This window comes from Protopterus annectens, chromosome 13.part0, assembly GCF_019279795.1.
Source record: "Protopterus annectens isolate FY-2018-M chromosome 13.part0, PAN1.0, whole genome shotgun sequence".
Classification (NCBI taxonomy): domain Eukaryota; kingdom Metazoa; phylum Chordata; order Ceratodontiformes; family Protopteridae; genus Protopterus; species Protopterus annectens.
The window spans coordinates 132,184,236-132,207,245 of NC_056747.1; the positions used below are offsets into that span (position 1 = coordinate 132,184,236).

General features: G+C 45.1%; 1 protein-coding gene across 2 annotated transcripts in view; it reads right to left on the reverse strand.

The window, feature by feature from the left end:
• Positions 1 to 23,010, reverse strand: part of LOC122817656 (scaffold attachment factor B2-like) — a 1,188,489-nt gene that overhangs the window by 162,590 nt on the left and 1,002,889 nt on the right. For both annotated transcript variants that reach the window (XM_044090719.1, XM_044090720.1), the window contains exon 17: positions 22,648 to 22,748. In XM_044090719.1, coding sequence (XP_043946654.1) covers positions 22,648 to 22,748 — 101 coding nt within the window. The remainder of the gene's footprint in view (positions 1 to 22,647; positions 22,749 to 23,010) is intronic.

A 23,010-nucleotide genomic window follows, 5' to 3' on the forward strand; every position in this document is an offset into this window, starting at 1 on the left:
TTATCGGCTATTATTTACTAGATCTTTACTGTGCTATGTAATTATGTAAATTTTCTTAGTAATCTTTTTGTATTGAAACAGACACATCCGACTATAAATATTGTAATCTTTACTTTGGAAGCTTTGCTCCCTGGGTCTCCACTGAAAATGCACTTTGTTTTATCGCACAGGCAGACACTACCAGATTACCAAATATAAAATAAAATAAATCAAGAGTGATACAGTTTCAATGCAACTTCGCTGCAGTAGCTTCAAGTAACTGCTGTCCAAGATTACAAAAGGCAAGTGATTTGACTCGTTAGCAAGCTATCAAAAAAGTACAGTTGTGTACACTTACCATAAATGTAGATGTTAGAGTGTATTCACTGTTGCAGTCATCACATTTGCCTTATCTGCCCTGCAGGTAACCGCCAGTTGGCCTGAATACCAGAGTCTTAGGATTTCTGCGTCGGATGCTGTCGCTTCTTCCATGACGTCAGGACTTTTTTTTAAAATTTTTTTTTTTTTTACATTTGTTGACCGGGATAGTCCGACTGGATGCATGTCCATTTTCAGCGGAGGCCCGGGGAGTAAAGCTCCAAGGGTAAGCAGATACAGCATTATATAATACCAGCATTACATATTACAAACTATTTACAGAGATTACATAAGCAAGCAAGTTAAACAAGTTCCACAGGTTAAAGTTAGTCCTGACCACAAGTCAGGATTAAATTAAATTACACAGTAAACTGGTTAACAGATTTTTACACATTCGAGTTAGCCAGGCTTGATACATTGACATAGCCAGTTAAGTGACAAATGTTGTTTGAGTCTAGTTTTAAATTGACCTAAGGTGGAAAGTAAGGTAATATCAGCTGGAAGTGAGTTCAAGGATCTACTTACAGAGTTTGCAAAGAGAGAGAATCACTGGCTGTTATTAATTTTGCTAGTCTGAATTAGTAGTTTGTTAGAGGATCGAAGCGGTCTAGGATTATTATAGGGGGTGATAAGTGCAGGAGTATTGTCCGGATTATAGAGGATTTTATAGGCCATAATCAGTTGGTTATACTGGATTAGGCTAGGTAGTTCAAGCCAACCAAGCTGATTTAGATTGATGCAATGATGTGTCCTAAAAGGCAGCCCAGTGGCAAACCTGGCAATGTGGTTGTAGCAAATTGAGAGTTTGTTAAGGACAGTCTTCTTCAAATTCGAGAGTAGAGTGGATGCATACAGAAGGGTTGAAAGGTGAGAGCGAGCTATGGCAATTTTAGCTGGAGGGGTTAGGAAGGCTTTTATTCTGTAAAGTGACCCTAGTTTTTTATTGATGGTTTTGATAGTTTGGTTAACATGTAGGTCAAATTTGAGATTATTGTCTATGATGACACCTAATAGTTTTGTAGATGGGTCAGGGGAGATTACTGTGCCATCATTTGATTTTATGGTAAAGGTGAAAGCGGTAGACCTACGTGTTGGTGAAAATAACAGCATTTTAGTTTTTTTGGGATTTAGGATCAGGCGATGTTCAGAAAGCCAGTTTTCTATTGTATTAAAGGTGGTCTGGGTAGCTGATCATAACTCTACTGGAGATGTGGCTGAGCAAATCAGAGTAGAGTCATCAGCATATTGGATACAGCTGACTTTTGGGATGACAGTATGAAGGTCGTTGATGAAGATGGAGAACAGCAAGGGCCCTAGTATAGAGCCTTGTGGTACTGCGAGGGTGTTAGGTAGAAGGTTAGAGAGTTTGTTCTGCCAGAGGACAGCCTGCTGTCGACCATTCAGGTAGGATTGAAACCATTGGAGGGCTCCAGTATCTAGACAATGTTTGCAGGGTGTGGATTAAAAGTTGGTGATCAACCATATCGAATGCCTTGGAAAGATCCAAAAAGAGGGCTGAGAATATATAATTATTGTTGCGATTATGGTTTATGGCGTTAGTAAAGGCTAGGAGGGCTGAAGTAGTGCTGTGATGAGGACGGAAGTCATGCTGAGTGTCTGCCATAAGGCGATTTTGGATTAGGTGGTGCATGAATTGTCTATGAATACATTTTTCCATAATCTTTGCAAGTGGAAAGAGTATAGCTAATTGGCCTATAATTGGAGAATTCAGTAGAGCTGCCTCCTTTGTGAAGTGGGATTACATAGGATATTTTCCAGATGGTGGGAATTTTAGCTTCTACTATGGTTCGATTGATTAGTATTGAGACGGGGTAAGCAATAGCATCAGCTGATTTTTGTAGGTACTCGGCAGGGAGATGATCAGCAGAAAGTGTAGTGGGTTTTAATGTTTTGATCAAGGTACGGATAAGTGAAGTGGCGACTGGTTGGAAGCTGAACGCAAGTAGGTTTCTAGGGGTGCTACTTTCAGGACCAGGGGAGCTAGGAGGTAGTTGGCTAGCTAGGGCTTGAATTGTCTCAGTAAAGAATTGGTTAAAACTATCAAACATCTTCAGGGGTTTTATCAATAGTAGCAGCAGGGATTGGGGTTGAAGTTTGTCCAGGATGTAGTAGATTATTTAAACCTGCCCAAAACTTCTGAGGGTTATTTTGATTTGCTGTCTGTAAATTACAGTAGTATTGTTTTTTGTCTTGTAAAATTGATTTTTTGGTTTCGTTCCTGGATTGCCTGTATTTAACGTGATCTTGAGGGTCTTTAGAAGAACGCCATAAAGCCCATGCTTTGTTTCTAAGGGTAATTTTGAGTTTAGACTCTATAGAAAGCCATGGTACAATTTTTACCTTGGTTCTCTTTGAACGAACAGGTGCATGCAAATCAAGGATCTCAAGGAATTTGTTGTTAAAGTATGCTACTGCTTCCTCTAAGGGGAGGTATAAGGAGATATCTTCAAATGTAGATATATTGTTACCTGGGGGAATGTACATACAGATGATATTAATGCATTTATTTTTATCAAGTTGCAATTTGGTGGCAAGAATCTCAGAGTTATTCATCTGAGGAGGTTGTATTACATCTATGGTGACATTCAACTCAGATTTATAGAGTACAGCTACCCCACCCCCTTTCCTCGAAGCACAATCCAGCCTGTGTATGTTGTACCCAGGTGGTAACACTTCATTGTCTTTAGTGTTAGCTTTTAACCAGGTTTCAGATAAACAGAGAATCTCAGGGGAGTGGACATCCAGAAGTGCATGCAATTCATGTACCTTGTTATTAATGCTTCTAATATTGAGATGACAGACTAGGAGAGAGTTAGTTGGCCTATTAATTGTAGTTTTGTAGCTTAGATTACAAGTAGAGGGGGCATGTGTATCTGAAGTGAGTGGGCCAAGGATGGGGTGAATATCACCGCCAAGTATTAGGTTGAGTCTATACTTGGTGATGAACTTCAGGAATTTGTTTATTAGTTTGTGGTAGTGTTTGGATCTAGAGCTAATGTGCCTGGGGTTGAGATGTTGATACACTGAACAAGATGTTGGATAGGATCTGATACTGTAAGTATGGTTGAAGGTGGAAGGATTTACAGCTGAGGTGATAGTATGGCTTTTGGGACCTGAAATCCCGTAAGAAACTGGTTTTCATACAAGGTAAGGAGGTATGGTGTGAACAAGAGGGGTAGTAAAGAGTAGTATATCATTATATGTGATTCAGCTAGTGAGTGAAGGAACTGTTTTACCTGGTGATGCAACACCAGAAGATAGAGTGGTGAGGTAAAGGTACTGGAAGGGGGGATGGGAGAATGCCAGATGAAAGCTAATAGGTGCTATTAAATGTAGGTAGTAGAATAGGGGTGGGTGGAATTATCCTAGATGAAAGAAGATATGATCTAGAAAGTGGGAGAGTGGCTATAGTACTATAAATTTAGAGGTATTGGGGGTGGGAGGGAATTGGGGGCAGGGGAGGGAAGAGAGCCCGAGCGAAGCTTGAGCAGGGCTATTGCAGTTTACAAGGTTTCCTAAGGTGTCCTAAAGCTATAAGGTAAGTATTACAGCTCTAATGTAAGAGTCAACTTACTGCAGTTACAGGGGAAGGAGGCAACCACACAAGTAGAAACAAAGAGCCCTATGGCTGACCAATATGGTGACCTGCTTAATTACAAAGCACTGTAAGTGAAAGCTTAACAAATGCTTTTTGTGTGTAACCTATCTGTTTAAATGTTGAAAGAAACTGATTGCAGTCCTGCAGACACCATTTTGTAGGGAAAAGTTCAACTAGGAAAAGAAAAAAGCAGAAATTCTAGGGTAAGCATGAAGACAACAGGCAGTTATTATATGATGCATTCAGAAAGGTTTGGTGGGGGGGGGGGGGGGTAAAGTAGCATACTTCTGAACAAACTAAGAAACCTAAGCAAGAGAGCAATGCAGTAAATAAACACTTGCCAGATTTTAAAGATATACCAGAAAAACTAAATCAATTATTCTCAATTGTACAACTAGAAAATTGCCAGTAAAAGCACTTCAGGTATAGCTAAGCCCAAGTTATTCAAGTCATAAAAGCACTTCTTCAATGTGTGTGTGCAATTTAAACAGGACCTGTAAGACTGCTGTAGCAAATCAAGCTCTGGATTTAGAAATGACAGGCAAGTGGTAATTCTCGGTGAAGGTGTCTACAGAGCTCCAGGTTGCGGCTTCCAGGATGTCGCTGGCAGGGACTCCCTTGAGAAATACTGCAGAAGTTGATGTAGCCCTAGTGGAATGTGTTCTGATCCCCTGTGGGGCAGGTTTCCAAAGATGTTTGCAGCATAAATGGATGCAGTGTGCTATCCATTTAGAAATGGTTTGCTTTGAAATGGCCTTACCCTCTGCCCCTGCAACAAAGTTGACTAGCAGCTGGTCAGATTTTCTGAAAGGTTGTGCTGTCCAAATAGAACCTAAGCTGCTTGTGCACGTCCAGGGAGTGCAGGATCTTTTCCCCTTTATTCTGAGGATTAGGGAAAAAGGTTGGCAAATGAATGGATTGGTTTAAAGCCACACCAAATACCACCTTTGGCATAATGGGTTAGTCCTGAGGGAAACCCTGTCCGCATGAAAGGTAATGAAGGGGCCCACGGCCATAAGAGCCTGCAATTCAGACACTCTTCTTGCTGAAGTGATGGCTAGAAGTAAAGCTGTTTCCCAGCAGAGGAATTTGAACTCTGCTGAATCAGCAAGTTCAAACTGGAAGCGTGAGTTTTTCCAATACAAAGTAAAGGTCTCAGGCAGGAGTGGGAGCTCTCCAGGGGGTCTTACATTTTTGGCTCCTCTCAGGAACTCTTTGACCAGAGGATGAGAGAAGAGGGGTGGCTCAGTATTATAAGCAGAGACGCAGAGGCAGGAATTGAGCTTACAGGTACACTTGATTGCTCAAGGCGGTGTTCCACAGAGTCATGGCTAACCTGCAGAGTGGGAAAGAATCGGTTGCTTATGTACCACATAACTGTGGTGTTGTCTGCCCATATCAATGATTGCCCTGGAAGAATAAGGTGCTTGAAGGCTGTCAAAGCATTCTGTACAGCTAACATTTCTTTTTGACTGATCTGCTGGTGCATTTGCTTTGGGCTCCGTCTGCCCTGAATTCCTTGTTCTGCCATGTGAGCCCCCCATGCATAGTCTGATGTGTCTGTTAGGGTTTTGGCCGGCAGAAGGTAGAGTGAAAGGGAATCCTTTGTTGTGGTAGCAGGCCTCTTCCCACCAAAGGAACTCTGCCCTTATGCAAGGAAAGATAGGAATCATTGTTTCCAGGTCTTGAGAATGTTGAGGGAGAAGGAAATCCCTGAGCCTCTTTTTTGATTCTGAGAAGTCTTGACTCTCCCAGTGAAAATGCTCCCTCAAAGCATGCAAGGTTTCTCCAAATGAATAATCCTCAGGAAAAGATGCAGATGGAATAGACTCCTCAGCATCAGAATCCTCATAGGGAAGAAAAAGAAGTTATGTTCTTACCATAACGTTCCATGTGAATTGTTCATTTCGCCTTTGTTCTTACGCATGGGTTTGGAGCCGATCCTCGGCTCCGAGACTGCCACTTCTACAGCTCTGCATCTTGAGAAAGCTCAAGGCACAGTCCAATCCCACAATCCCCTAGTGCTAATCCTCAGATCTAGTTTGCTAACACCAGAAGATAACAATGCGCCCCAGGCGCTAGCAGTAATTTAAAGATAAGGGGCAGCAATGCCCTAAATACCTAGGTACTGAGAAGTGTACCCTGACAACAGAAGAAGCCAGAGACTGAACAGAAGGTGTTGAAGACAAGCTGAACTGGAATCCAAATCATCCCATTCTCCGAAAAAAAAAACATAGGCCAGGGGATGGAGGGTGGGTAGTAAGAACAAAGGCGAGATGAACAATTCACATGGAACGTTATGGTGGTAAGAACATAACTTCTTTATGTGAAATTGTTCAATCTCACCGTTTGTTCTTACGCATGGGTAGCGTCCCTAGCTCCTTTACCCTGGGTGGCTCATGGGAGAACGTTCCTGAGGACCGTGGAACCAAAGGAGGCCATATCTTTGGAGTTCTTGTCCAACTTATAATGGAGAATGAAGGTATGAGGCTTCGCCTAAGTTGCTGCCGCACAAATAATATTCAACGGCAAACGGGCTGCATGGGCTAGAGATGTGGCCATCGCCCTAAGAATGAGCCATGGGTTGAAAAGGTAATCGCTGTTTCGTCTGTGAATAGATAAATTTAATACAATCCGTGAGCCATTTAGACAAGGTAACTTTCGTAACCGCCATACCTTTTTTTGGTCAGCAAAGGATATAAATAGCTGGTCTGATTTTGTCATCTTTTGTCCTTTGCAAATAAAACCTGAGTTGTCTGTGGACGTCTAACTTATGCAGCATATATTCCAACTTGTTAGTGTGATTTTTGAAAAAGGTGGGAAGTTCAATGGATTGGTTAATATTTGAAAGTGAACAAACTTTTGGGAGAAAATACGGATTGGTGCGTAATGTCACTCTATCAGAGTGGAAAATCAAGTAGGGAGGTCGAACAGATAGCGCGTGTAATTCCGAAATTCTACGAGCGGAGGTTATAGCCACCAAGAATAAGGTTTTCCATGACACGAACTTGAGAGGCTGTGGAGGCTGGCTCAAAAGGGGGTAACATCAAGTGGGATAAAATTAAATTAAGATTCCAAGGAGCAACTGGGTTATGAATGGAAGGGCGGAGGTGAAAAGTGCCTTTCAAAAACGCCTTGCAAAGTCTGTGGGACATAATGGAAGAATTTCTTTCACCCACATGAAAGTTCGATATGGCCGCCAGTTGGACTCTAATTGTGGACGATGATGCTCCTTCAAAGATCTTAGACAGAAACTCCAAAATTTTGTGCACCGGTGCTTCTGTTGGATCTAATCCTTGTTGTAATGCCCAATAAGAAAAACGTGTCCACTTGCTCCGGTAAGTCTTTGTAGTGGATGGTTTAAGAGAGGAAACAATTATGCGTTTAACCGCAGGGGACAAAAGGCTTGACCTGGTTAGGATGGGAAGAGGAGCAGCCAAGCTGTCAATTTTAGGGGCTGCAAGGATGGATGAGGGGCTCCTGACACATAGGTCAAAAAGGTCTGGATCTGGGTCCAGAATCCATGGCTCCTCGATTTGATGGGCCTGAAGAAAGGGGAACCAGATCTGTCGAGGCCAGAATGGGGCTATTAGAATTATGGTCCTTTCCAGACTTTTGGCTTTCTGTAGAAACCTGGGGATTAACGGAATGGGTGGAAAAGCATAAAGGAGACCTGGGGGCCAATCGTGAACCAGTGAATCTCTGGGGACGCTCCCTGGTGGAGGGAAAAGGGCAAAGGAGCTTCTGCATTTGGCATTCATCGGCGATGCAAAAAGGTCGCAGCAAGGCTAGCCCCACTTGCGGAATATCGCTTCCGCCACTTGAGATTTCAGAGACCACTCGTGAGGTAACAGGATGGCTCTGCTCAACCTGTCCGCAATTACGTTGGACGTCCCGGGAATGTGCGTTGCTATCAGAAAGCGTCCGGTGGAGACAGCCCATTGCCAGATCCTGAGGGCCTCTCTGCATAGTGGATAAGATCTTGTTCCTCCCTGTTTGTTGATGTACCAGACCACTGACATGTTGTCCGTCTGGACTGCCACTGTTCCTTGAGGTAAGACGCTGTGAAAGTGTTGCAACGCTAGAAACACCGCTCTTAGCTCTAGGACATTGATGCGCAGTTTGCATTCTGTTCTGGACCATTGACCTTGGACCGTCTCTCCCTGGAACAAACCCCCCACCTGATCAGGGAAGCGTCCGTGGTTATTGTCACTATCGGGGTTGGTAGGGTAAAATGTCGACCTTATGTCAAGTCTTGAGATAGCATCCACCATCGCAGATCCTGCTTGCAGCAGGATGTGATCAGAATTTCGTGTGACAACGGCAGGTGCTGATAGGACCACTGGGCGAACAGAAGCCATTGAAGGATCCTCAAGTGCATTCTTCCTAGAGGGACTGCAACCAGTGCGGCTGACATTAATCCCATGACTCTCAAAATCTGTTCTGCTGTTGCTTCTGTCTTTTGAAGGAGTACTGCAATTTGCTCCCTTAGTTTTGAAACCCTTTCTGGTGGGAGCCTGACCAAAGTAGTGTCCAGTTCTGCCCCTATGAGATACACTGTGATGGCGATAAGGTAGATTTTTCGAAATTGATTGTAACGCCAAGACGGGAACAAAGACTGATTGTGTAATCCCTTGCTTGGAGCAGATGATACTCGGTGGCGGCGGAGAGGAGCTAGTCGTCTAGATACGGAAACACCCGGAATCTTTGTTGTCTCAAGTGAGACACTACTACTGCCATACACTTTGTGAACACCCTGGGGGCTGAGGTGAGGCCAAACGGCAGAGCTCGAAACTGAAAATGACTGGCTCCTAGCCGGAAGCGCAGGAATCTCCTGGACGGTCTGGCCATTTTTATATGGTAGTACGCGTCCTTGAGATCTATAGAGCACATCCAGTCTCCTTCCTGCAGAAAAGGAAGGATTAACTGTAGCATGACCATCCGAAACTTCTCCTTCACTACGGTGTTTAGTTTGCTGAGATCCAGAATTGGTCTCCAGTCCCTTGTCTTCTTTGGAACTAAAAAGAACCTTGAGTAAGTTCCGGATAATATTTGGTCTGCCGGGACTGCTTGGAAGGCTCTTTTTCTGAGCAGCTTCTGGATCTCTAAGGCTGCCTGATTCCGCAGATTGGGTGGAACATCTGGGAATCGTTTGGTGGTAGGGGGAACGTTTATGAATTTTATGTCGTAACCTCTGGTAATTATAGTTTGTACCCACGAATTTGAAGTTAAATTTAGCCAGGCCAGCGGGTACAAAGTTAAGCGTCCCCCGACTGCCTCCAGAGCAGGACAGTCGGGCCTCCACCTCAGGAGTGCTGGAAGGGCTTGCCAGAGAAAGTATCTCTGTCGCCCTGGCTTTGCGGACCCCCTCTGCCGCTTGGTCGGCGTCTTCCATTCCTTCCCCCTCCTCTGCCTGTGGAAGGGGCATTATCACTCTGTGTGACTGAAAGGAACCCTGTGTCTTACGGAACCACATCTTTCTGTCTCTTTGCCCTTTGGGGTATGGTCTGGAAGGGGTGGAAAAACAGACTCCTACAGCAGATAGGGTCTTCCCTTCTTGCTCACACCTAGTGAGGGCCTCCTTTACTTTGGGGCCAAAAAGAGAGGCACCATCAAACTAGTAAAGGAAGACTTGAAGGATTCCGCAAAGGAGCACAGCCGCAGCCAGGATGGTCTCCTAAGTGCAATCGCTGAAGCTGCCGCTCTACTCGCACCTTCGGCCGCATATGAAATGAGTCTCATGGAGGAGTTGATTACAGAGTTAAGGGTATTAAGTTGTGCTGTCACTTTTTCGGTAACAGCAGCATATGTACGACCCTGGAGAGTATCTCAGAATTCCTTGAGGAGATCCCTCTATAAACACGTAAAATGCGTCAAGTAGTTCAGCGATCGCATGGAAAAAGTCGCAGAAATGAAAACGCGCTTCCCATATCTGTCCATCGTCCTAGAATCCTTATTAGGAGGATGGACAGCGGAAGAGGACTCTGACATGTCCTTCTTAGTGGCTGCCACCACCACCATAGTATCCACTGGAACACCCTTGGTAAGAAAACTCTTGTCCTGGGGGGCTGTTATAAACTTATTCGGTCTGCAGGGAACTGGTTCCACCGTGTCAGGTGTCTCCCAAGCCCTATGAGCTATCAAGTCCATAAGTTCGTCAAAGGGAGGGTCACCCAGGAGGTAGAAAGTAGAGCCCCGAATGCCTTCAGCAATACTGATTCATCCACAGAAGGGTTAAGTGGCTGCCAATCTCCCCTCTGTTTTAGGATTTCCAGGATGTCCGCAAAGGAGACATCCTCTGAGGGGGACCGTGGGGACCCTTCTGCTTCATCTAAATCTGTATCTGATGTAAGAGATTCCTGTGGGGAATCTATGTGCCTCCTCTTGCACAGTCTTTTCCTTGGTACGTCTTCAGATGGGGCTTCTGGAGAAGCGTCCGAGGAACCGGGAGCACCCTCTGGGGGTAACTGAGGCATTGGGTCTCGACGCTTTGTAGGAGCCGAGGATACAGAAGTCGAACGTGGGCCCTTAGGGGGAGGAGAAGAATCCGATGAGAGATGTACCTGTTTCGACAAGACCCTCCTCATGGCGTCGAAGGCACCGGTACTAGGATCCGAAGACCTTCCTGGTTTCGAGAAACCAGGAACAATCTCAGAGATCGAGGGTCCGGGCTCCGACCCAGAGGATGGTGCCGAACTAATCTGAGCCGAGGCTCCTAGGGGGAGAGTCGGTACCGACAGCTCGGTTCGACTGTTCGCCCCGGAACCCCTCGATCCGTTCTGAGGGCGTCAAGGTCAACGGTACCGAAAGCACATCTGTAGGTTTCGGTATCTATGGTTCTACCATCATTGGAACTTCGACTCTCGGCTCTGAACACTCGACAGGTCTCTGAGGAGGAGCAGTAGAAGAACCAGGGAGGGCTTCGAGTTTCGAAACCAGCTGGGACGAAACTTCGATAAATTTGGAAAGGGCAGAGTTCTCCATTAACTTCTGTATCACTCGATCCACATCAGAATCAAATAAGGGTCTCGAAGAGCGGGTCGAAGGGGCCGAAGTCATCACCGAGTGAAGGATCGATGGCGGCGGAACCTCCGAGACCGGCTCCAAGACCGGAGTCTCGATCAAAGATGTACATTCGACAGCCGACTCCGAAGTCTGTGGAGCCGGTGTCCGAATCTTAAAGGAGGTGCTCGGAGCCGATGACTTTGGCTCCGACACTCTCGAAGACTTGGATCCTTTCGAAGACTTGGATACCAATTCCGCCTTGTCAAGGGCCTCCTGAAATTCGGGCTTTAATAAACCCCATGTCTACTAACTTCCTGCGCCACTCCATCATGACCCTCCCAGTGAAGGAATGACAAATAGAACAGTCCTCCTGTAAGTGGAGAGGGCCAAGACAGTAGACGCAGGAAGAGTGGTTATCCGTGATGGACATTTTCTGTCCGCATTGACATTTCTTAAAGCCTGATTTTTGTTTCTCAGACATGTTGAAAAAGCCAGACATATATATAAACACCTGAAAAAAAAAAAATTAAAGGTATGTATATAACACACAAAAAAAGGAGTAAGGACTTAAGCCTTTCCTAAAGAAAAAAACACCTGTTAAAACAGACAGGATAATAGGCCTAAAAAATTGCCTTTAGAAAACTATATAAATACAATAATAATGATAATGATATAACACTCCCACTAAAACTACACTAGTAAAAGACCAATATATATTTCTGAAATATCTATACTAAATAAAGTTAAGTTTAGAGAAAACTTCAAAAAATTTGAAAAACTTTACTGGCCCGAGCTTTTGCGATGCATCTGCTGTCGCGGCAAACTAGATCTGAGGATTAGCACTAGGGGATTGTGGGATAGGACTGTGCCTCAAGCTTTCTCAAGATGCAGAGCTGTAGAAGTGGCCGTCTCAGAGCAGAGGATCGGCTCCGAACCCATGCTTAAGAACAAATGGCGAGATTGAACAATTTCACATTAGATAATTCCTGATCAGAGGAGGAATCAGAAGAAATAGAAACCTGATCTGAAGATTCATAATCTGTGTCTTGCCTAGGCCTCTTATCTGGAGGGGGATGGGTACCCCTGGATCAAGGTAATAAGGTCTTCAGCCAATCTGACCATCTGCTTTTTTAGGCATAGAGACCTGTGCATGTGGCTCATGCGTCGTTTTTTTAGGTTTAGAAGTTGCTTTTGTCTTTAGTTTTGCAGTTGCCGTCGGTTTGATATACAAATGTTGGTCTGAAAACACACTCAGAAGCAGGTGCCTGCTCAGAGGCTCCGGACCCATCCGAGGGAGATACATCCATCGGTCCAATACCTTGAGTATCTTGCAGCATGCCGGACTCCACATGAGTGTCATTAGAGGCCTGGGACTCAAAGGTAGCAGGTATCAGGGGCTGCGAAAGAGCCTCACTGAGTAGCGGCGAACCGACGACTGGCTTAGGAGAAGCTTCGTTGGTTTTGGATCTCAACTGCCTTCTCTGTCCTTTTCTTTGTTTTTTTTTTATGTACTCCGATGACTGCTATCCGATGACATTTCTGGGTAGTTAAATCTGTTCCAAAAATACTTTGATGCAAAAATATTCCGACGCTTAATAGTGCGTTGGTTAAATCTAGCACAAAACCGACAGCCAGGCACGTAGTGATCAGGACCTATGCAAGGAATACAGTATAAATGGAAATCCTTATGAGGTATTTGCTTCCCACAAGTAATACAATTAACTTTTTCTGACATCGTTTAAAAGCAAGAAAAAAAGTTTCCCCAACGGGGTACTTAGCTTTAGTGAAGACTTCGGTTCTGAAACTCAAACTCATTTTTCAGTAGTTGGCCGACCGGCACTTGCGAAAATGCTTCTGCTTCGGGCACCGCGCAAGAAAGACTAAAGAAAATGGTGTCTGCTTCATGTTTTATACCCCTGACGACCTGACGTCATGGAAGAAGAGACAGCGACCGACGCAGGACGACAGACTTTGGAATTCATGCCGACTGAGGGCAACCTGCCAGCAGATTACCGAAATGTAATGACTGCAACAGTGAAACACGAAGAACACCTTTTAGTATGCCTTTAGGAAAAAAGGTGTCTGAAGGGAATCAAAACCCTATCACCCACAAGGTCAGCTGTAGAGTTAACATCTGTGGATGTACTAAAGTCCCCTTGTCCTGTGTGAGTAGGTTCATTCTGGTTAATAAATTAACAGGTGAGTACTAAGCTAACTGCCCTTGAAGGTCAATTTAAGCCTAGCCAATGTCCACTGGTGAAAATCAAACCTTGCATCTCTTGGCCCTAAGGCAAGCACCTTAACCATTATTCCAACCCCCAAAACCTGTGGGGTAATTTGTGGTGATCGTCAGGGGCTAAATGCAGAAGGGAAACCAATGCTGTCATGGCCAAAAAGGAGTCGCCAACAAGACTTTTGGTTGCTCCTGTTGGATTTTCAACAAGACCTTTTGGAAAAGTGGGAAGGGGGGTGCAAACAGAAACATCCCCTTCCAAGAGAAAGGTAGGGTGTCCATCTTCAATGCCAAAGGATCTGCAACCCTTGTACAAAACTTTGAAAGCTGTCTGTTCATGGAGGAGGCAGAGAGATCTACCCGAGGTAAATCCCAACAATGGACCACGTCCAGAAACGCATCCATGTGTTAACATCCGTAAGTGAGATTGAGTTACGGACCTGCTCAGTGAGTCTGCCACAACATTCTGAGTCGAGGGAATGTAAATCGCCAGGAGGGAGAGCTAACTCTGGAAAGCTAACTCCCTGGATTGTAAAGACATTCTGCACATGAGGTAGGACTTTGTCCCTCCAGGTTTACGGACATGCCAGAGGATCGTGGTATTGCCTGTAAACCATCTAAAAACCCCCAGGGAAAGAAGAGGTTTGAAGATTTGTAGAGCGAAGATCTGGGCCCTCATCTCTTAACACTGATGTGCTCCCTTTTCTGGGCTGGAAACTAGACATCTGTGACCCTCCAAGAGTCCAGGGTTGCTCCCCATCCCAAGTCTGAAGCATCCGTGTACAGCTCCCAAGTGGAAAGAGGTGGCTGCAAGGGTAAACAATACCCTTAGATGTCCTCCTCTTACATGTAGCAGTACTTTTACATGTGGGATCCTCTGCCTCAGGTGACCCGAACGTCCTGCTCATCTACAAAAGCTTAACCAGGCTGCTGTAAAGTGCGAGGAATGTCAGACGCTGAGACCACAAACCGTGGGCCATAAATGTGATGTCCACACGCAAAGACCTCAGAAATGAATGCCCAGTTGGACAATGGTCTAAGGTTAGCTGAAAAGATGCAATCCAGATAAGGGAAAAGGTTCTATAGGGAATAAGAGGGAGAGATAGGAATACTGCAACATGGAGCAGAAGGACATCTACGGTTATGGTAAGATTTTACACAACTATTCTGCATCTTTCTATTCTCATGTTGCAGTATTCTCAAATGTGGGAGAGTACCAAAGCTCAAACAGTGATATGCGTGGAGGAAGATGATGCAGTCTACAAGAATCCATACAGGATGGCTTTAACAAATCTTGCACTACCTCTAGAAATGCTATCCAATTTTTAGTGTTTAGTGAAAGTGTGACCTGAGGACCACTTGGCTGCCTCTAGGATGATGGCTGTATTTAAGCCTTTAAGGAGAGCCCCTGAAGAGGCCACAGATCTGGTAGAGTGGGCTCTCACCATGTGGGATAACGGTCTACCATGGAAAAAGTGGCAGAAGGATATAGTTTTGAAGATCCATGAGGATATATAGTCTGTTTGGATACAGCCTTCCCCAGAGCCCTGGTGTGAAAGGATACAAAAAGCTGGCTGGACTTTCTGATGTCCTTGGTTTTATCCAGATAGAAAGATTAGTTGTGTAAAATCTTACCATAAACATAGATGTCCTCCTCTTCTATGTTGCAGTATTCTTACATATGGGCTCCTCCGTCTCAGGCGACCCGAGCGTCTGGCTCATATACAAAAGCTTAGCCTGCCTGTGGTAAGGTGTGTGGGACGTCAAACGCTGGGGACTGTAAACAGTGGGCCATAAATGCGACGACCACACGCACAAACTTCAGCAGTGAATGTCCAGTTGAACACCAGTCGAATGGCAGCTGAAAATATGCCATCCAGAGAAGGGAAAAGGTGCTATAGGTGGGTAGGAGGGAGGAAAAGGAATACCGCAACATGGAAAAGAAGGACATCTATGGTTATGGTAAGATTTTACAAAACTAATCTAGTTTCTTCTATTCGCATGTTGCAGTATTTGAGACTGCAACTTCTTCCTCCACCCATATATCTGGCTGAGCTGTGGTATTCTCCCACGTGTTCAAAGAATCCACGGAGGACGGCTTTAACAAATACTGCCCTAGCTCTGGAGATGTTCTACAATTTAGTGTTTAGTGCAAGTGTAGACAGAGGACCATGTAGCTGCCTCTAGGTTGGTGGCTGTGTCAAGGCCTTTCAGGAAGACCCCTGAGGAGGCCACAGCTCTTGCTAGAGTGGGATCTCACAGTGTGGGCAACTCTTTACCGTGGAAGAACTATCAGAAGGATATAATTTTGGAGATCCAGGAGATCATCGTCTGGTTTGGATACCCACTTTCCCCATGGCCCTGGGCTGAAAGGATACAAAGAGCTGGTTGGACATTCTGATGTCCCTAGTCTTATCCAGACAGAACCTCAATTGCCAGTGAACATCTAGGGAATGGAACACTCACTCTCTGTCATTCTGTGGCAAAGGAAAGAAGGTGGGTAAATGAACAGATTGGTTAAGGGACAGTTCATTGACCACTTTGGGCATGAAGGAGGAATTAGTGTAAAGAGTGACCTTATCCTTATGAAAAATGAGGTAAGGTGGAAAAGCCATGAGTGCTTGGAGCTCTGAGACGTCTGGCTGAAGTAAGGGCTACAAGCAAAACAGTTACATCTTAAATGTGGCTGAAGCTACTAGTTTACAAGGAGTAGTAGCAAGTTTCTCCAGAATGAAATTCAAGCCCCAAGGAGGAAGAATGGGTTATCTCGGTGGTCTGATGTGAAGGACCCCCTTGAGAAAGAGGTTCAACTGTAACCCTTATAATAAGAGTGGGCAGAGGGGTAAACAGGCTGAGGTAGCTAACAAGCAGACTTAAACTGAAGAATATGAAAGTCACAAGAAGATATGTCATGAATAATCATAAAAAATACACAGTAGCCAAAGACAGTATAGAAAAAAACCCAATGGGGCACTAATCTGAACCAAGGCTCACAACTTGCCAGACGAGCAACGACCGGAGCAAACGACTGGACAGGAAGCAGAAAATCAAAGGTGTGGTAAGTGCTGACGTCTACTTTATACCACACAACACTTTATGACTGACGTACATTCCGCTTCTGTGCAACGTCACACATATAACAGCAGCACTAAACTGACGTATGAGTCAGCCGGCGGGGAACTCCTCATGTTATGAATACTGCAGCATAGAATAACAGGGTATCAGGCAGGAAAAGGACAGGCCAAGAGAGTGAAGGTGGGCTGGGCTGTTCTTGGAGGAGACTGAAAAGACTGATCTGCTTTGCCCCCAATCTCTACCACGGCAGCTTTTCAGTGTTTGAACATGGGTAATCTTTGGCTTTTCAATTTGAGCAACGTGGGTGATCTGAGAGAAAGTACAGTTTTGTACCTACCATAAATGTAGATGTCCGATAGGTATGCATCTGCAGTCCTTACACATGGGTTGTCCTGCCTCAGGCAGCCCCTCGGTCAGCCGGATTCCAAAGTCTGGGTCCGGTGTCGGCTGATGTCGCCTCCATCCCGACGTCAGAGCTCCTGGGATATAAAAGCATCAGCCGACGCCATCTTCCTCAGTTTTTCTTGCCCCAGTTGCTAGTTGCCCTCTAAGTAAGGCTAAATTTGGAGAAATTAAAAATTCCAAACATGCACAGCAATAAAAAACAAATACACCATAAAAGATAACCCCAGCTAGCTAAAAGGAGGGATAGGTATCCAAAATATACCACAGAGGGGTAAGGAGGGAGGGAAATCCTGACTGCAGATGCATACCTATCGGACATCTACATTTATGGTAGGTAAAACTGTACTATGTCCTTCAAGGATGCATCTGCAGTCCTTACATATGGGTAGAATACCATAGCCAAGATGGGGGAGGTAGGACCTAAGAAAAGGATGGTGTAGCTAACATGCCCTGCAGGACTGCAGTAGCAAAGCCTGCTCTGGATCTGGAATATAAGGGCAAATTGTAATGCTTGGAAAATGTATGCACGGAGCTCCATGTAGCAGCTTCTAAAATGTCCTTTGTAGCCACCCCTCGTAAGAAGGCTGTGGAGGTGGCTGTTGCTCTGGTGGAATGAGGCCTAATGTTAGCTGGCACAGCTTTTCCATGAAAGGAGTAACAGAATCGAATGCAATTTCTTATCCATTTTGAAATAGTCTGTTTGGAAATTGCTTTTCCTTGTACACCAGCAGCATATGCTACAAAGAGTTGGTCAGTTTTTCTATAAGTCTTAGTTCTGTCCAAGTAATATCGCAACTGTCTGTGGATGTCCAAAGTATGCAGAAGATTTTCTCCTTTATTTTGTGGATTTGGAAAGAAGGTAGGCATGTGAATAACTTGGTTCAGTGAAACCCTGGATACCACCTTCGGCATGAATGAAGGATTGGTTCTCAAAGATACTCTGTCCACATGAAAAATGAGAAATGGCTGAACTGCCATGAAGGCCTGTAACTCAGATACCCTTCTCGCTGAAGTTATGGCCAGGAGGAAGGCAGTCTTCCAAGACAGGAATTGTAGTTCTGAAGATGCTACTGGTTCAAAGGGAGGAAGAGTTAATTTTTCCAACATGAAGTTAAGGCATGTAGGCACTGGTGGTTTCCTTGGAGGGTTGATGTTTTTTATCCCTCTTAGAAACTGTCTTAGCAGAGGATGAGAGAATACAGGTGGGTCAGTGTTGTACTCTGCTGAAATTGCTGAAGCATGGATCTTTATGGAGTAAGAAAGGCCATTATGGAGCATTTCAGCCAAGTATTCTAGAATATGTGGAATGCTCATGATTGTCGGAACTTGACCCTTTGCGGTGTTCCAGGTACGAAATCTTTTCCATTTTGCTGAATATGCTTTTCTTGTGGAGGGCCGCCAGGCTTCCATGATGATATCCTGTACCCTCTTGGATAGTTTATCCTGGCGAGGAGTCAAGGTATTCTCCAGGCTGTCAGCCGCAAGGTTTTTAGACTGGAGTGCAGAGTCTTGTAATTGTGCTGTGTCAGAAGCAGTGGCCATTGTGGCAGAGGCCAAGGTTTCGTGCGTGACATGCTCCTTAACAGTGGGTACCAGTGTTGCCTTGGCCAGTCCGGGGCTATCAGGATTACTTTTGGTTGCTCTATCCTGATCTTCAGTAAGACCTTGGTCATTAATGGATGAGGTGGGAATGCATACACTGTTAGAGTATTCCAGTTGAATGAGAGGGCGTCCACTTTCCATGCTTGAGGATGGTATGTCCTTGTGCAGAATTTCCTCAGTTGATGGTTGTGGTGGGAGGCAAAAAGATCGATGTCCGGCGTTCCCCATGCATGTGTTATCTGGAGAAATATATCCGGGTGCAACATCCATTCGTGTGGATCCATGATGTTTCTGCGCAGGCTGTCCGCCAGAACATTGTCTTTTCCTGGTACGAACTGGGGTTGTAGCTCTATATTGAGTTTCAGGGAAAGGTCCCACAGATTCGCCAGCCTGCAAAGAGGGTATGAATGGGTACCCCCTTGCTTGTTTACGTACCACATAACTGTGGTATTGTCTGTCTTTATTAACAGGTGACCTTGGTGCAGGAAGAGCCTGAAGGCCTTGATGGAATGTATCACTGCCAGCATTTCCTTTTGATGTGCAGATGCAATTCCCTTGTGTCCATTGCCCTTGAATGCATCTGCCTTCCATGTGAGCTCCCCATCCATGGTCTGAGGCATCCGTTGTAATGGTTTGGCTGATATGAGGCTTGCTGAAAGGTAGGCCCATGTTTGACTGGCTTGCTTTTGCCCACCACAGGAATTCCTTTTGAAGGCAAGGAATGAGGGGGATCAAAGTTTCTAGACTGTGCCTGTGCTGAGACCATAGACTCCTTGGGTACCATTGTAGTTTCCTCATATGCAGCCTTGCTTGTGGGATCAGAAGAATGCAAGATGCCATGAATCCCAGGGCCTGCAGGATCTTCCTTGCAGTTAGCTGGGTTTGTGTTGTCAGATTTCTGAAATAATCCGGTAGTTGTGCTTGTTCTTCTGTGAGAAAAGCCATCTGGGTGTTTGCATCCAGTTTTGCAAGCAGGAAAATTATTCGTTGGGATGGAACAAGTCTTGATTTCTGAATGTTGACTGTGTATCCCAAGGCCTGTAGTAGTCGGACGACATAGTTTAAGTGTTCTACCAGTTTTTGCTGGCTGTCCGCTTGTATAAGGCAGTCGGCCAGGTATGGGTAAATTTGAATCCCCTGAAGTCTGCACTGTGCAACTACTGATGCCAGGCATTGTGTGAATACTCTGGGCGCAGTAGATAAGCCGAATGGCAATGCTGAGAAATGATAATGCTCTGAACCTGCAATAAATCTGAGGTGTCTTCTGCAACTTTGTCTGATAGGGACATGCAGGTATGCCTCCTTGAGGTCTAGAGTTATCAGCCAGGACCCCTTGCCCAGCATGGGAAGGAGTTGCTGTAAGGTCAGCATCTTGAATTTTGGCACAATGAGGTAAGTATTCAGTGCGGACAAGTCCAGTATTGGTCTCCATTACTTTTTTCTTGGAACAAGGAATAGTCTGGAATAAAATCCTTGGCCTTGTTCTGAGAGAGGAACCCTTTCTATTGCCCTCATTTGAAGTAGCTTGGAAATTTGTTTGAAAGCCTCTGCCCTTTGGTCTGGTGGCAGGTTTGGCATGCCTTGTCTTTTTGGTAATGTATGAAAATGGAATCTGTATCCTTTGTCTATTATTTACAGTATCCATTTGTCCTTTGTAATACTGTGCCAATTTTTAGAGAATAAAGATAGCTTTCCGCCCAAAGGTGCTTCCAATTGAGCCCTGGTTGGCGGGGTCATAGTCAAGTCATTGAGATGGTCCTTATGTAGTAGTTGTAGGTCCTGCAGTACCTCTCTGGTTCGGAGGCTGCCATTGACGTCCTCTGTAGGAGCCTCGAGCTTGCCCTCTACCTCTGGCACGCCTGTTACTGCCTCTTTGAAATCTGTCTGTGTCCGGAAAGGACCAATTCTTAGAAGGCCAATTTCTGCTGAATCTCGGTGGCTGGACCTGTAGGAAATCTTTGACTGTTTGTACTGATTTAGCTTTTTCCTCAAATTTCTTTAAGATCTCTTGAGCCGTGGAGCCAAATAACTTTTGTTTTTCAAGCGGAGCATCCAGAAGCTTTGCTTTAACATGATCTGGCAGTGTTTGTTCCTTCAGCCAAGCATGTCTACGTATGACTGCACCTGTCATTGCTGACCTACATGAAGCTTCCAATGCATCATAACCACACTGCAAGAAATGGTTGCTAACCTGCTGGCAGTTATGTACCAGATCCTGAAGGGCCTTGCGATCTAGGGGTTCAGGTGAAGAAAGTTTTTTATGCAATTCATGTAACAAATACTCTTGGTACTGTATCATATGGAATTGACAATTCAATGCCCTCAGACAGAGTGGAAGTAGTATACACCTTTTTACCCCATCTCTCTAAAGCCCTGGACTCCCTTTCAGAAGGGAGTGGGTTTTTAGTAGTGGTGGTTGCAACCCCTTTAGTGCCCTGGGAAATAGTTTCTGGGTCAGCAGAGTGGCCCTAGTAAAGGAAATGATGCGAGTCCGGGACCCTGTAGTACCTATCGGGTTTGAAAGGAGCCGGAGGAAGGGAGTCAGGGGAAATACTAGACTCAGAGTACACATAATCAATGACATTTAAAACCGGAGGAATAGCCAAAGGTCTATGTTGAGGTAAATGCAAAAAAGTTCTTAATCTCTTCCTGGAGTCAGAGAATTCCTGGCCCTGCCATTTGAAATGCTCTCTCATGGAGTGGAGGGTCTCCCCAAAGGACAACTCTTCAGGAGGGGAGGCCGAGGGTATAGATTCCTCTGCATCAGAATCCTCGTAGGCCGTGAAGGCCTCCTCCTGGTAGTCTAATAGGGCAGAGTCATCTGAGGCCTCATCAGAAGACTGGGGATCTGTCTGCTCAACCCTGGGCCTTTTGTCTTGAGGAGGTTGAGAGCCCCTGTCCGAATGTGGCTGAGAGCCCCTAATAAGGGAAATAAGGTCCTCAGCTAAACTTAAAATCTGTGAACCGGTAGTGGATCCCTGAGGAATAGTCTTGGGAGGGAGAGATTTTGGCTGTTTAGCAGCTTTAGCGATGTAAATGCCTTAATGGACATGGATACAGGAGGCCTGGCTGCCCCACGTGCTGGAGTAGTCTTATCTAGAGAAATGGGGTCGGATATTTCCAGAGCACCGGTTTCAGTAGGAAATTCTACAACCGACTCAGAGGTGGCCTCCGGGGCCGAGATTGTCGGTTGTGCGGTTTCGTCGGTCGGAAGCACCGAGGATTCGGTTTCAGCAGAGACCGAGACACTCGCGGTAGGCCTGGGCGTGGTTTCGACAGAAACCACGGACCGCATGTGTCTGTCCTTGTCCCTCCGTTTTTTGGGTAAATGAGGAGTCGGAAGCTCCGACGGCATAATGTAACAGTATTTTTCCCCAAAACATTCCTCTGCGAACTCCGCCCGACGCCTGAGAGTGCGCCTATTGAAAGAGGCACAGGCTGCACAGGCCGAGACGTCGTGGTCTGGGCCTAGGCAGGGTAGGCAGTAAGAGTAGAAATCCTTATGAGGTATTTGTATCCCACAAGATAAACAATTATTAACTTTAACCGTTTGATCTGACATCGGCTGAGGCAAGAAAAAGTCCCCAACGGGGTACGTAGCTTTTTGAAGTCTTCGGTTAGCTGAAATCTCAGGAGCTGGCCGACTGGCACTTGTGAATTGCTTCTGCTTCGGGCACTGCGCGGCAAGAAAGACCGAGGAAGATGGCGTCGGCTGACGCTTTTATATCCCAGGCGCTCTGACGTTGGGATGGAGGCGACATCAGCTGACGCTGGACACAGACTTTGGAATCCGGCCGACTGAGGGGCTGCCTGAGGCAGGACAACCCATATGTAAGGACTGCAGATGCATCCTTGAAGGACATCAAGGTTCGGACCATTTTGAGTCTGTCCAGGTACGGAGCCACTGATGTTTTGCATCTGAGAAAAGATTAGTTATGTTAGTTAAATTTTAAACACATGGCTTTGTAAGAAAGCAAACCAATTTGGCAAATAAAATACACCATACAAAACACAAAGTGCAATATTGCTTTCTTTATGCAATGAGAAGAGTTCAAATTGATTTTTTAAATATCCAAGAAATATTAGATGTGGAATGTATCTATAACACTGCGAATCAAAAATCCATCATCCTCCACAAAGGGGGTGGGACTCCAAGAAAAAAAACTTTATAACAGCCCTATTAAATTGATTCATTATCAATAAATCTAGGCAGTGAGTAAAGGTGTGACATCTTAAAGCTCAAACCCAAGTGTCCTACAGTGTTATCTGGAAGAGCAGTTGATGTCAATGCTTCTCACGAGAGCCACATTTATAATGTAGTTGAAATATGGGAAGTGTACATTACTCTTACCTAGGTGGTGGTGGAGGTGGTGGTACTCCCCTATCATTTACTCGTTTTTCAGCATTATAACTTGCCCATCCATCACGTCCATGGCGATCAACTCCATAATTCTGTCAACAACAAAGACTTTTCTCATTCAAGTTATTTTTATCATTAGACTGATAAATACCATGAGTATTGCTTTTTAAACAGCCACAACAGCAGAACCGAGGAAACTTTATGCTACTAATATATCTATTTGCAAAAAGCTGCTGCTGGACAGACAGCGTCACTTTATGCTCTTACAGTAACAAATTAAGTGTTTAAACATGTAAATGCTCAACTAACTACAACAGCGGCTCAAAAATGGCAAAATATTTCATTTCCCATGCC